The following is a 14,999-nucleotide window of genomic DNA, read 5'->3' on the forward strand; positions in this document are numbered from 1 at the left end:
GTAACTCTAATTTCATTTTAACTCAAGTGGACCTCAAAATTAGATCATATTGTCTGATATACTGTAATTTTACTGAGCTGAAAATCAGTTGTTGTTAGAGATAAACTGCAAGATACTGCTTTGTGTTTGTGGTTCAAAGCTCATTTTAAGAGTTGCACAATGTCATGAGCACAAAACACTTCAAATTATTGGCTCAGACAAATTCCCGTGTCAGTTGTTCTTAGATCCATTAGGTTATCAGTCACTTCACAGAAAGGTATTCTTGCATGCAGATAAAAAAGGTGTATCGTCTCTATAGGTCTTCTAATCCAGAGTCCTTCAAACATTTCTGTTGTTCAGTGTTCTCATCTCTATTCTCTTTTAGTATTCCCACAGTAACCTCTGAGTGCATCTCCATTTGCATTGACATATGTTGCTGTTGGATAAAAATTACATAATGCACAACATTTGCATTCAGTGGTATCACCAATTCTAAATATTGTTACAAGCACACTACTTATTTGATGTATCTGGAAGCAGTACAGGTTACTTACCCTGTCACAACTGGAATACAGAGATCATATGAGTTACTCTCTCAATCTACAACTTGCTCACAGGTAAATTTACTTAGTTTTTTGAGCCCTAATTTTGTTGCTTGACACCCTCCAGGATGATGTTACTATGTACCTAAGGTTTATGTCAAAGTCACAGTCTAGCCTTCAGGGGTTATATTTATTTGTTGGATAAAAGAGATTATCTCAGCACCATTCCCCACAGTTGTCCTAAGACTTTCCGTGTGTCCTTTGTTATCTCAGGTGTCAGCAATATTTGAGATACTGATATGTTCCATATGTTTTATTTAATTTATCTTTCCTAGAAGTGCCATCAACAGTCACTTGAGTCACAAAGATCGGTGTCATCTCAGTCACTTGTTGCAATCATCTAGACAGTAATGACACAGCTATACTGAGGTCTACCTGTCAAGGGTTTATTCAGTGTTTGTAACAGTTAGGGGACAGAAATCACTTCTTTGTCTAAACTATATTAAATATAGTTTTTGTGGTGATCATTGATTGTGGTAGTTTTTTATTTATATATTGAATACTAATACCCTTAATAGCAGTGCATGAAGTTCAAGCATTGAGGGAGATAAAGAATATAAGCTTGATGGTGATGATTTTGTTTTTACATTCTACCAGCCCATATGTGTTGGACAAAATGGGTGCTATAGCTAATTTGCACATCATTACTGGTAAAATGACGAGAAGGATTTTTGCACAGGAAGCGTGATAAATATGGTACATTTGTGTTCAAATGGGTCAAATTATTTTGACCAGAAGTGTCACAGTAATTACTCTGAATCTTGAAAATAAGAGAAATAGAAGATTTGGCTTCAGGCTAGTTCTGTAGCTCTTGAGCTTTTCTGAGAAGATGACTACAGAGAAGAAGACAAGCACAATCTGCTTTTGGGAGCCAGCCCAAGTCTTGAGGAATGAACTTCAGGTGCAAGTCAAAACACTTCAATCTTGTAATTTGTAATATGATTATATAGCATATGATTATACATTGTTTTTCCAATAAATTCGTTTTGAGAAAGTAAAATTAAAAAAAAAAGATGCCTCTTGCCTCACAATTCAAATTATGATTTGTGGATTGAGATGATCTGTGGTTTCTGTCAGAGTTTGCAATCATGTCGATATACTAAAAACCAAACCACAGTATTACATGGCATACATTTTTCCCTTGGGGAAGAAGTGGCATGACATCTCACATTGGCCATTTCAAGTTACACTGCTGAATGGGCTACTAGGAGATATTTTGATATTGCAGTGTAAGTACAGTAATACAGTAGAATACAGTAAAATTAATAGAAATCCTGCAGAGGCTCTGAAAAAATATTTTGAGCATATAGAGCAGAGAAGATCCTCATGGCAGTTTCCTATTTCAATGATGTTTTCCCCCCAAAAAACATAGTTTCAGCACACCTGTGCCTTCTCATCATGTGTTGCAGGAGAATGAGGTAAGAGGCCATCTTACCATGCCTCCTAGAGCACAGTTCACTGTGTAGCTTCTAGGGAGTTCCAGGGATCTAAACTACTACCTGACTGACATATTTTTTTCCTGTAATTCACACAGTGACAGACAGCAATAAGAAACATTGAATTGTGAGAGCCAAGGAGCTCCATTAATGATAGTCACAAAAAATATTGCAAATATTTTGTTTCCATTTTGCCCAGTTGACTTATACTTTGCCATCAGATAAGCAAACATCTGAACTTACAGCACATCAGCTCTTCCAAAGTACACACCTCTGTACGTCTTTGTCGCGCAGCAGGTGCACAATTGGGGTAGGTTATATTGCACTCATTATGGACCCTCCTCTTATTTGCAATAAGAATATGCACAATTATTACAACATAGCCAATGACTTGCAGATCTCCACAGAAAAATTCCCTTTGATAACAGGCCTACACGCTTAGACAACTAATATCCCATAACTGACTATTTTCAGGGAGTCAGGGTGATCACTCCTTCCAACTCAGCGTATTCTGTGATTCTGTAAAATGTTGGTCCATTGAGTGTGAAAGCACCTTTAGATGCACCAGGCATTAAAGTCCCCTGAGGGTTTTCTCCATTCTGTCTGCTGAGATAATTGTCCTATAATCTCCACAAGTTTTCTGTTCTCTTCTGACTTAACTACAAATATTCTGCACGCTTTTTCCCAGTCTTTCTTAAAAATTACATGCTGCTCCAAATGTAATGTACCATTCCAATGGCAAGTAATATCATGAGTGTTGATGTAGTGAGATAAAAAAGACAGACACATTACCTGGTGATGAGTCTCATCTGTTAGCCAAGTTTTGATATTATCTGAAGGATGTGGAACAGGCATAGTTATAACTTCCAGGCAACTATACCTACAAGACAGTGATACAGGCACATGACTATTGTTGTCTGCAGGAACAGATCAGTCGATAATACTCTGTAATATATATTCCAATTAGACAGGCATCTACCACTTCTAAAGCCATTTCATCATTTTTTTGTTTCACTGCAGACATTTTTCTCAACACTTTCCCTAGCTCTTCTTCAGCCTGTCTGGTTTTTAGCCTGCCAGTTTCAAGAGAACTGATGGATATACACAAACATATGATTTCCAAGCAAAGTGAGAACTTGTGGCATGCTACTACGTCTGTAGCTTAAAAAGTCATCCCTATATGTGCTCTTCATAATTAAAAATTGATAACTTCTTTTATATGAATCAGGAACAATATTTAATCATTAATTAAATAATCAATTTACTTTTAACAAGAGTTCCATTTACATACTGCATTACCTTCCATATATTAAGGTATCTTGAGTTATCTTCCTATCCTGAACAAGTTTATTTTTCAATTCAAGAAAGCCTTCAGTGCCATGTCAATAGGAAAGTTATGCAGCCAGGCAGAAAAGTAGTGACATGGAGAAAGTTGGCTGCCTTAACTGTTGGTGGGTGTAGGACCACTACTATTACTTTGCTGTACTAGTAGTAATCATACAGCAAAGCAAATTCTTTCCGTCACCCTGACTTCCTTTTTTTATTTATTTCTTGTAAACTGTCCAGCTTAGAGTAAAAAACTGCTTTCATTACACCCACAGATTATGAAATGAAATTGGGCAACGTGACAAGTGCCGTTCAACTTTGGCATGATTAACATTGGTGGTCTTAAATGCAGAACCTGCAAAGGATGGGGTAAAGTCACACTGAGGATAGAGAGGCAGCAGTGAGAGTAAAATTAAAATATGTCACTTATTGTGGCAAAAAGACATCTGAGAGTAGGGTGGGAGACTGGAGCTGCAGGGGACTGCAGTGGGAGCTGCGAGATAAGAATTATAAGGCTCACCAAGTCATAACGCCTGGCACTCCTTTGTTAGAACAATAGTAGGAAATGCACAGTTAACTGCTTCTTGCAAACATAATTTATCTGAGAAGATCTGTGTTTGACTTTTATCCATTGTATGGTTTCCCCTCATCCTGATGTCCCTTCCACCAGAAATTTATACAACCTTCCAGAAACGCACACTACCTTCTACATGCATACATCAGCAAACCTCCAAGGAATATCAGAAGACAAAACAATGTGGTGCTTAGCAGCAGGACATTCACTGTCTTTTCTTAAAAAAAAGAAGAGAGCAAAGTAATGTTAATGATATGGCAGTGGCTAGGGTAGTTCATAAATGGGTGAACTATAAATAGTTGGATGACTCATAAATATTGTACTATTCCTAAACTGTCACAGATTTAAAGAAACATTTTCTCAAGACTTTTTAGGGGAAAGGGGTTTCTGACTTCAGCGCTGTTCCTTCCTTCTCCTTTTAGCCCTCAGCCTTGATCCAGCACTTTCTCTTGCTTCATTCCTCTCTCGTAGTCTCCATCCCCATTTTTCCTGAAACTCTGCTCTCATATGCTGGGCATGACTTGTCATGCTGCTGGATACTTCCATCCAGCCTTGATTCCTCTGGATATCAATCCCTCTGTCTGTCTGCTGTCGGCACTCATGATGCTGTTCCAACTGTCCTTGGATTCCTGCTGTTGCCACCTCCCATCTCCACACGCTGTGAGTCCCCTGCTGCTACTTCCTCACCCCTTCACAGCTGTAACTGATTTAAGGAAAAATGAAAATAAAATCATTTTGTTAAACAAAATGTTCTCTTTGATTCAAGAAGCAACATTTGGTTTCTATTATACTTACCTTTTTTAAACCTGCTTGGCATAGTCCTAAAGAAATATACATATATACATCTTTATACTGTTCATCAGATACTACTGCTCTGTACCTTGCATTTCTTCCTCCAAAATACCCCAAATACCAAAATACAATTGTCTTTGGTTATCTCAAAAGTGTATTTCTTGCAAATTTTATTTTTTGTTTAATATCTAGTCTTAGAACCACAACTAGTTTGGATCAGTTTGAATGAAATACTTTGAAGAAAGACAGAAAGGAACAGCTCTTAAAATGCTAATAGCCTGAGGCCAGTTAAACAGTGGGTTTAGGATCAATCTAGATCAAAATCAAAGAACAAAAAAATGAAACTTAAGTTCTGAGTTTCAGCCCATCTGTAGTTTAAACCAAGTATGTTACGGATTTCCACAAATTTTATATGAAACCAAGAAAAGACTCAAAAACTTGTGGGTAGAACTGTGTATAGGAGTAAGCTTATTTCACTCTTGCCTTTGGAGCTGAGGGCTCAGAAAACTTATTCTGAACAATCTCTGGACTCTGTAGAAGAAATTCTTTTGTTTGAGGTGATTGCTCTGCATCATTCTGCTCACCACTATTGCAGACACACACAGGAGAAGAGGAAATTCTGGTCTTAGCAGCGGCTGAACCACAAAGAGGTTTGCTCCTCCTGCTTTCCTACTTCACGCATTTTGTAAAACAGCAAGAAAAAGAAGCACATATATTCATTTTATGGTGGGGGGTTTTCAGATGCAAATGCTTAAACTTTGTCACAAATAACAGTACTTTGAAACCAAAACAAGTGGCTTGGTTTGCAAAAATGCAGAACACCTCTGAATTACTATTAACTTCAAAGCAATCTATGAATGCTCATCAACTCCAAAAATTAGACCAATTATTTAAAGTTTTTACATATGAATAAAGCTGATCCAACACTTCTTTTTTTAGCAGAAAGTTTCTATAGTAAACATCTCAGTTCAGTTTAAATTGAGAGGGTTTTTTTGAGGGCATATGCTAATTCCAATGAAGAATTAATGTGTTCCCCATGAGAAAATTAACAAACTCTTTTCATGTCAAAGGAACATTTCAGAACAAATATTTTAGTTATGTTTTGAATTATGTTATTTCATTTTGATGTTTCAGCCTTTTTTTAAATGGAGGCTGAAACGTCTTTTTAAAATATATTCTTAAAGAAATGTAACACATTTCCTAGATGAAACCCTGGAATGTCATGGACAAGCAAAGAAAAACCAGGTCATGGCATGCTTCTTCAAGACTCAGCAGAAACAGATCCTGCAACACCAGAAAAATTGACACATTTTAAAATAAAATATTAAATGGATGCTTTTCCTTTCAGGTTACTCCACATAATATCCACTTATACATGTTCTGAATTAGAAGCAGACAAAATATTTTCAACAGAATACAAAGTAAAATGGACAGAAAGAGGTTTGCCTGAGCACATGACCCTTCAATGCAATACATTGACAGATTCTTTTTATGAAAGCCACCAATCCTGCCCAAGTAGGAAGAAGGGAAATTGCTGCATCTGTGCAGTATGCTCCAGGGTTAGTCATCATGCTGCACCGAAGACATGCAGATATTACAGTTTATGTGCAATGGTGGTCTTGTCCACAAGAAGCTTTCCTGAAGTGGAGGAAACATGCAGTGATTGTTGAACCTCAACAACAGCTGTATCAAAAGCTGGGAAAGCAACGGTGATGAAAACATTCGAAGGAGAGTTGCTGAGAGCAAGGTTTGGCAGGCTGGAATCAGAACAGGTGACTTCCTAACTCCATTTCCTTCTTCTGGTGAGAGGTTGGAAGGGGGTGCCTAAATCTACATTTCTCAATCCAGAAAACGCTTCAAATTTCCCCTGTCTACACATCAGATGTGTTTGGCCTTACACCAGGCAGACAGACCAGGCACACCCCTCTAGGCCATGCTGTGCTCCCAGGCTTGCTCTGTCTTCAGTGAGAAGAAAGGAGAATCTCCCAAGGGCAACTGAAGACGCTAATGTCCTTGTCTTCTTAACCACAGTGAACACGAAGAACAATTAGGTTTCTCTCTCCTGCTATTTCACAAGTGAAATGCTTTTGAAATGAAATTAATGATTCCAGCCAACGAAGGTTTCAGCAGATCAATGGGATATAGCAGGGCATCTGATAGACTAGGTAGCCAACATCCAGTAAACCCCATAACTGAATTTACATTCAATCCATTGCAAATATAATAATATCTAGCTTTGCATTTCCTGTCTTCAGGTAAATATGTACTTGAAATTCAATAGGTCAAAAAGACATATTCCAAATACACAGCTATTGCATTAAAGGAAGACAATTGTCTGTGTTAATACACAGACACAACTTTCTCTCTATAAATATAGCATCACACAATTATGCTACTTCCCCTTTACCTAAACTGACATCAGGAAACTTCTGCTTGTGGAAGCATTTTTCTCATCATGGAAAGCACAAGTACACCAATGTTAAAATCTAGTCATAGGAGGTGAAGGAAAAGTATTACAAGGCTCTTGTTTACTTGTGAGCTGAAGAGGCCAGAGAACATGTATTTAAATATTCCTACCTCTGTCAGATAAGAAATTATTCCCCCAATGTAATAAAAGAAATCTTACTTAGTCCTTAAAGACTATGTGATTTGATGAATGTTACGACTTTCGTGGATTTCTTGGTTTCAACAGCTGAAAGCATTTTTAGAGATGCTTGGGCTGTCCTTTGCAGGGCAGTCCTGAGGGTGTTGGGACCTTGTCAGCTGTTGACCGTAATTTTTTCTATGGGCTGTCAAGAGTCAGGTGTAGTTTAACTCAGGAGAACAGCCCTGTGCTAAACTGCCTCAGGACCAGGGAAGTAGAACTCAGACTAAAGACTCTCCTTCCCTACAGCAGAGCTGTGTGAGCCTGGTGCACGCCACGGACCCCTAGGTACTGTTAAGGCCCAATAACACAACCTGAAGAAGAATAAAGGCAGTAATGAGGTAAATATGTCAAATGGTAATAATATAGCTCATGGTAAGGGTTATGAATAGTAAGTACATGATAACTTACCACCATGAATAACCACTGGCTCACTCCATTCACTCCAGATCTTGTTTCTTATGCATATCTCTTTCTTTGCCCTCACTTGTGCTGCACATTTGTTTGCTGGCTTATGAAATGGATACTTATAGTTCTCTTCAGTGACATTTACAATCTACCAAGATAGGTTTAGGAGGTTATTTTGGATGATTTCGCATTGCAGTTCATACAGATATAAATCTAGAGATGTCAAATACTATTATTTGCATTTCTAACTAGTAGGAAGAGATTTTCAAAACAAGTTCTTGTGTCCAGACAAATCTCACTCTTGTCTGATGTCTTAGAACTGAAAATGAAGAGAGACTGGAACTGATAAGATAGAAGTAGGTATCATTTATAGTAGGACAGTAAGAATTTGAAAACACTGATTCCCTTTTAATTTTTATAACATCACGTGTAGAACAAACACAATAACTATGAAACTGCAAGTTTTAAGATTTTTATGTAGGTAGTGTGCTATACTTTCTTCTATGGTAGAATAAAATCTTGCATTTTTCAGCTGAAGGATGCTCACTATTTTTGTAACTATCCTGAAACCTCCTTAATTGTGCCTATAAAAGAAAGAACACTACTTCAAAAGATCAAGTCCAAACATGGAGTGGCAGAGTTTAAAGCAGAGTGATCTCTAAATTATCCATCACTTTTGAAAACTGAAGTAAACTTCTGTAAATAAACAATGCTAAGAATTTAAGAAGGAATAAAAACAGAAAGCAGGAGAGGAAACTTTTGCTTATAAAAATTAAAAGTGATGTTAGAAAGTTGCAAAGGAGAAAATAAGAGTCTCAGACACAGGGAGACACAGAAACTTTGCTTCTTTGTTGTTAGGAGAGCATGATCTCCTGTTCTCCTCATACTGACTGGTGTGGTGTGGATTTTACCCAGTGTACCATGCCACTTCTTTCTCTTCTCTTTAAGACTTTCCCAGATCTGCTGCTTATTTATTTTTTGTGGTGTCCAAAGCACAAGACGAAACTTAAGGTGAAACTCAGTAGCTGGAAGGGCAAATTAGTCACAACCTACATCTTACATGTGACATGCAGGTCATATATACTTGAATAGTATTTGACCTTTGCCTAAGAACATGGAATGATTGACTCAGTTTGTGGTTCTCTGCAATCCACAGACCGCTTTGTCTTCTGCATTGCTGTCTATATTTTAATTCCTTATTTTGTATTGACACGTTTGACCTGTACTTCCTAATCACAGAATTTTCCTTATTACTGAATTTTGGCTTGTTAATTTCAGATTTACCCAACATTGCAGATTCTAATCTTGTTTCCCATGATACTTACCAAGCCTTCCTAGTTTCCAGACACCTGCAAACTTAACTCCAATCCGCATCACAGTATTATTATTTGTGCTTGTAAGTATTCAGTAAGTCACGTCTTCAGGTATTCAGAATAAATGAATATAGACTTGTATATTTTAATCATTATGCTCTTACGTGTTCTTCAACAAATATCTACAAGCCTGCTTACAGATTCCCTAATACCTCAACACATTAAGTCTCTGTGATTAAGTGGCATTAACACATTAAGTGGCAGTGATTAAGACCTTGGTTTGGTCAGGATACAGAATATAAAGCTTACTCCATTCTTCTCCCTCCTGTGTCTCCTGTAATACTACACCAGTTTTCTTCTTTAACTTTGTAACCCCAGCCCTAGGCATTTTGTACTCCTTGGCTAGGTAATTACCATTTTAATCATTACTAACTGATTGTCCTGATTATCTACCTTAAAGCCCCTCTCACTTGGTTGGTGCCCTTGTATGTCTTTTTTTGTTATTGCTGTGGCTGCCTCTCTTCTGTCTGATGTGCCCCTGTGATTTTCCACTTCTGTAGGTGATTATTCACTTCCGTGCCTCAATGATTTTTCTTCGCTTTCCTCTCCTATATTTATATCCTTCAGATGTGAGCAAAGGAGAGGAGTAAGAGAGAGAAAAGGAAAATAAAAGCAGTATATTCCATCTAAGTAAGGCTGCTGGACTATTTTTTGTATGTGAGATTTCCTTCCAGAGAGTGGGAGGTGTTAGGAAGCTGGAAAGAGGGGCTGCGGTGGCCATGTGAACACTGCGGATTGCAGGATCCCCCTGCTCACCTTGGGCACATCCCAGCCCTGCAGTGGAAGGAGACCCCTTACTCCCACCCCTCTCTGCTTCCACCTCCTTTGCTCTGAGTCTGGAAACAGGAAGTAAATCAGTGTGCATGGGCAGGGAGTCAGAACATCTCCAGCATACTGCTGAACAGAATACCAAGGATCCAGCATGAACCACCCTCACTCCCTCTGCTCTTTGACTTTCACAGTTAGGAGCTTTGTGAGTAGACAGGGACAAGCCCCTGGAAGTCTCTGCCAGGGGTTTTGAAGTATTAGGCTTGGGAATGGTTTAGGGAATTATAATTATTTGCAGAGGTGGACAGCTATCTGTCTGCTGGAAAACCCTGAAGGGGACTGGGAAGATTTGGCATATCCATGCCAGACCCAAGCTCTTTTTCTGGATGCTTCCAGCCCTGTTCTGGAAGCTGATTAGCAGTATCAGCACTGTATCTGAATTAATAAACCCTACTATAATGTATGACTATAACTTTATGTGATCATTAATGTCTACTCATTGCACTTCTCCTTTCTACTTTGTCAAGCAAAAAGTGGATACACATCGATTTAGTCATGGATTCTTTCAGGGTGTAATTGCCTTTTAAATGTTTGCCACCAGCTTAGATAAGGCTTTTATTGTTACAGTACTGTGCACTGACTGAGGTGTGTGTTAGATGAAATTTAGGTTCTTAAACAAAACCAGCTTCAATGACAGCTTGAATAAAATCATCAAATATTCAGAAAATTCACATTCCAATACATATCTGAATTTCATACTTAACGATATTCTGCATTAAGTGCTTTACTTTCTAATCTTTGGGAGTTCAAATAAAAATATGCATGAAAACTTTTCTGCTTTCATTTCCAGGTAATTTCAAAATGTCATTGGGTCATTTAGTCACCATATGGCATTACTTAAACTACAACACTGCTCTATTTCTTACTGCTAGATTAAGAGATGCTGTTACAATATCATGAAAGATTTTTAAATACATGCAATGTATCCAAAAAAGAGGAATAATCCTTTTGGTGATGTACTTAGAAATAACAAAAATAACCTGTGAGGGTTTTTTTCTTTAAAAATATGACCAAAGTAACTGCTAAACCTTTCTTTTTATCAATACTCCTTTTTCTATAACAAAAAAGTCAGTACAATCTATGTGATAGTAATGTGGAAGTCAAATTCTAGATGAGAAGAAAAAATCATCCAGTCCACTTCAATGCAAGCTTGATTCTGAAAGATTTTATAAAATGTGTTGTTTTTCCTTTTTTTACCAGAAAGACAATTTGGATTAATTATTAAAGACCTTGGGATATCTTTAAAGTTTGTTTGACATTAATCCCTGTTAAATTCAAGGGATGCCCAGTTTTTATGGAAGTTATGTTATACATACTAAGTGTATTACCAAAAAACTTACTACCTTAAGATCTGTTATTTTCACTTGATACAAAAAGCACTTGTTATTTGCAGAACCAATAGTGGGTGGCGGTTTCCAGTGAATTTTAATACTTCTGTTTTCAAGGGAAACTGAGACGTTGTTTGGTGGGTTCAGCTTCTCTGAAAAATAGAGCACAAAGAGACCTTCTGTGCCTCATGCTCTTTCACATATTTATGCTGATGGAAAACAAATGCAGTATGTTACTCCTGTGTAAAATACACAGCTAAGTATTTTGGGGTTTGCCACACCCAGAGGAGACATTCAGTGAGTGACACAGGGAGCTGCGTTTTTTCAGGGAAGGTAGCAAGGGTGGGCAGGAGGAGCAGGGCCTCTCCAGAGTCTGTGCTGGTGTTGAAGAGATCTCCAGTCTGCTACAGGCTCCACGCCATGTAGGATACGTGTCTTGTGGGATATCCCAAATGTACCCACAAGCCTGGTAGTATTACTTTGAAAAAAATGGAATTTCATCTCTCACAGAGGGATTACTGAAGGGGCACTAGCACTTGGCAGGTGTCATAAAATCATGGAATGGTTTTGCTTGGAAAAAACCTTAAAGATCATCTACTTCCAGCCCCTCTGCCATGGGCAGCACCACCTTCCACTAGACCAGATTGCTCAAAGCCGCATCCACGCTGGCCCTGAAGACTTCCAAGGATAGGGCATCCACAACTTCTCTGGACAATCTCTTGCCCAGACAGCCTGTCTGATTCAACAAATGAAGTTTTCTACTGATGCTTAAGAAATATCTCTCTCTCTCTCTCTCTCTCTCCTGTAAATGAGCAGGCAAGTACTTGCTATGGAGGAAGTACAGGGTTGGAAGCAAGGGACATTTGGGTCCCCAGGATTTTAGCCTCGGATTTAGGTAAGCAAGTCTACAGTTGTTTTTTTAGCAGGGCATGTGCTAGGGCACTGATCCTCAGTGTGTGCTGGAGTACCCAAGCATCCTCAGTCCTCTGCAGCTGCTGCTGTATTTGCTGCGCAGGGAAGAACTGAAGCTGGAGTTTTCTGAAAAAGCCCTCCCAGCAGAGGCAGAAGTGCATAGCAGGTGTCTGTAGACAGGGTCAGTGAGGTTTGGGGCAGACAAGGCTGCCATGTGATGCCATAGAGAAAAAAACAGAGAGAGGTAGAAAGGGTGAGTGGCAGCACGACTGGTCCATACAGCTGCTGTGCTTGCTCTAGCAGCCTTGAGGATAGGAGCTCATCATCCAGGGGACCATGAGCCATGAAAGGTGAAGACAGTAAGCAGCAGGGGTTTTTTTGTTTGTTCATCTCTGAAGTACTATTCCCAGACCATCTCCCCCTTCTGTGAGAATACCAAGAGTAGGAAAAAAATTTTTTCATCCTTTTTCAGATGTTATCTGGAAATTTCTTTAGCCCACACACACACTGACAGACAGGACTCAGTTATTTTGGTGCTAGCTGCAGTACAGGGCATATGTGGGTCCTGTTTTGTTAGACTATATGTCATACTACTGGAAAGAAGCTTGAATTGTGGGGGCTGGTAACTAGCAGCAGGACAGTGGGCCTCCAGGACTGTGCAAGGGCTAGGGTTAAGGCCAGATGGAGGCTTTCCTGTTGAAGAATCCCAGGAGAGTTTGAGTTGGGAGAGGTCTTTAAAGACCATCTAGTCCACTCCCCTGCACTGAGTGAAGACATCTGCAACTACATCAGGTTGCTCAGAGCTCCATCCAACCTAACCTTGAATTTTTCCAGGGATGGGGCATCTGTCACCTCTCTGGGCAACCTGTTCCAATATTTTACCGTATGTAAAAAACATCTTTCTTATATCTCATTAAATCAATCCTCCTTCAGATTAAAACCATTACCCCTTGTCCCAGTGTAACAGGTACTGCTAAAGAAGGGGAACCCAGATACAAATGTCCCTTCCTCATGTGTGTGACCTGAAGGATACACTCTTTCCTGAAGGGAAGGGACAGCCCTGACTTGCAGTGGAGCCTTGCAAAAGTCTGCTACTTATACAGTGAAAAACATCCCCTGCAAGCACACTCAGATTTTGCTGTGCCCTACCAAAGCTTGGCAGTGGGATCAGAGGCAAGGAGAGCTAACAGGGCTTCTGCCTGGAGCTGAGAAGTGAGCAGAAGCTGTTGGCTGAACCAGCTGTGACTGACGTGCAGCCCTCATGATGGCTAAAGTTTGGTAAGATGGGAAGGGGAGAAGGGTAGGAAGGAAACACTGCCAGCCTGGCCTCCTCAAAGAGGGGGTGGTGGCTGCCCTGAGCAGGGGGAAGGAGACTGAGTGGATGGAGAGAGAAGCAGGGAACAGATAGCCTGATCTCTCCTATTTATCCTGCTGCTCATTCCTGCCCACCTTAGTCCTGTGGTCCCTGGGGAAACAGTCTAGAAATAAGCATCTTCCCAGTCTACTATGAAAACACCTAATACAGCCTTCCTGTGGATTACTTCCCCCTCTCACTTCCCCCCACACACACACTTTTTTTGTCTTTTCAGGAAAATCTGAATTTCCTGAAAATGGTTTATTTTCCTAAAACAGAGTATGCTGCTTATGCTAGCTCTGATTGCAGTGTAAAGCTCTAGGTAGAGCAAATAATTCCAATGTCTTAGAATAGAATAAATAAGATCTATCTCAGAATACATTTTGATAGTTTTGAATTATATTTTTTCTATCCCTTGAATTATGATGGATTCCCATGTTGCAGGTCTGGAATGTTAATAACTTAAAAAGCATTTGAATCTGCAGTCTCTGCTAAAATTCAAGTGAATTTTTACCCATGAGATTAATTCAAACTTCCTAGAGAAGTAAGGAAAAATAATTTTATATGATCATTCAAAACTGTCAATAATTAAAAATAACTGCCAAGATATTTTTAGCTTAAAAAATAAATAAAAGTGCTACTAATGTTTGAGAACATTCATATTCTTAAATTCAGGTTATAAATGAGACTTGTGGCAGACTACTTATGCTCTTTCTTTTTTAGTCATGCTTTCTCAGTGCTATAAAAATAAGGAAAAGGATAAGAAAGATAAGAATTAGTGAAAAGAAGGACATAATGCTGTTAAATATAATTTTCTCATACTGGCTTATCTTTTATTTTTAAATGACAATTAGAGGTAAATGATGTTATTACATCAGAGAAAAAACCCTCAAACTTTGAACCATAATCAATTTTGTTTCATCTTTATGTAAAATTCCCATGTAGATGAATGTCTAAATAGTTAGAATTAATACTCTGACTTTGTCACACTGCCCTATTTTCTTTTTATGCTTTCCATGAAATAATCAATAAATGAATTTTCCATAAGTGATAATAGACAATACTTACCTATTGTCTGAGGTGTAAAAGTTTTGTAATAAGACAGTTCTCTCGAATTATTTCTGAAATCTCTTGCTGTTATGTTTAAATCGATTTTCCTTGATGGTTGAAAATATATTTCCTTCATATGGCATCCAATATTTTTCTTTCTTGCATTTTTAATATATTGCTGGCATTCAAACAATTTTCCTACATGCCTGTGAGTAGGAAAATATGAGTTTTGTAAAACAAACACTTGGGTACAAAATATGCCTTCGTACTTATTTTGCTCAAGACACTTGCCTGTATGAAGAAAAGATCTGGATATCTTCAGGAGCTTCTGCTTTGATGTTCCAAGTGCAATTGAAAAAGGAAATGTTGTATATGATGCATGAAAGATTTTGA

The 14,999-nt window shown here is 38.6% G+C and overlaps 1 protein-coding gene across 1 annotated transcript; it reads right to left on the reverse strand.

Annotated features, from left to right (window-relative positions):
• Positions 1-201: 201 nt before the first annotated feature.
• Positions 202-14,992, reverse strand: LOC113990720 (interleukin-5 receptor subunit alpha-like; the record flags this gene model as incomplete). Its single annotated transcript, XM_039388833.1, has 7 exons — positions 202-415; positions 2,810-2,897; positions 4,047-4,134; positions 7,765-7,909; positions 11,306-11,442; positions 14,625-14,812; positions 14,898-14,992. Coding segments are annotated over 7 exons (864 nt in total), but the record flags the coding sequence as incomplete, so codon positions are not given.
• Between the last annotated feature and the right edge of the window lie 7 nt (positions 14,993-14,999).

This window comes from Pipra filicauda, unplaced genomic scaffold (genome assembly GCF_003945595.2).
Source record: "Pipra filicauda isolate LSUMZ 115617 unplaced genomic scaffold, ASM394559v2 scaffold68_size4259465_pilon, whole genome shotgun sequence".
NCBI classification, from domain to species: Eukaryota; Metazoa; Chordata; class Aves; order Passeriformes; family Pipridae; genus Pipra; species Pipra filicauda.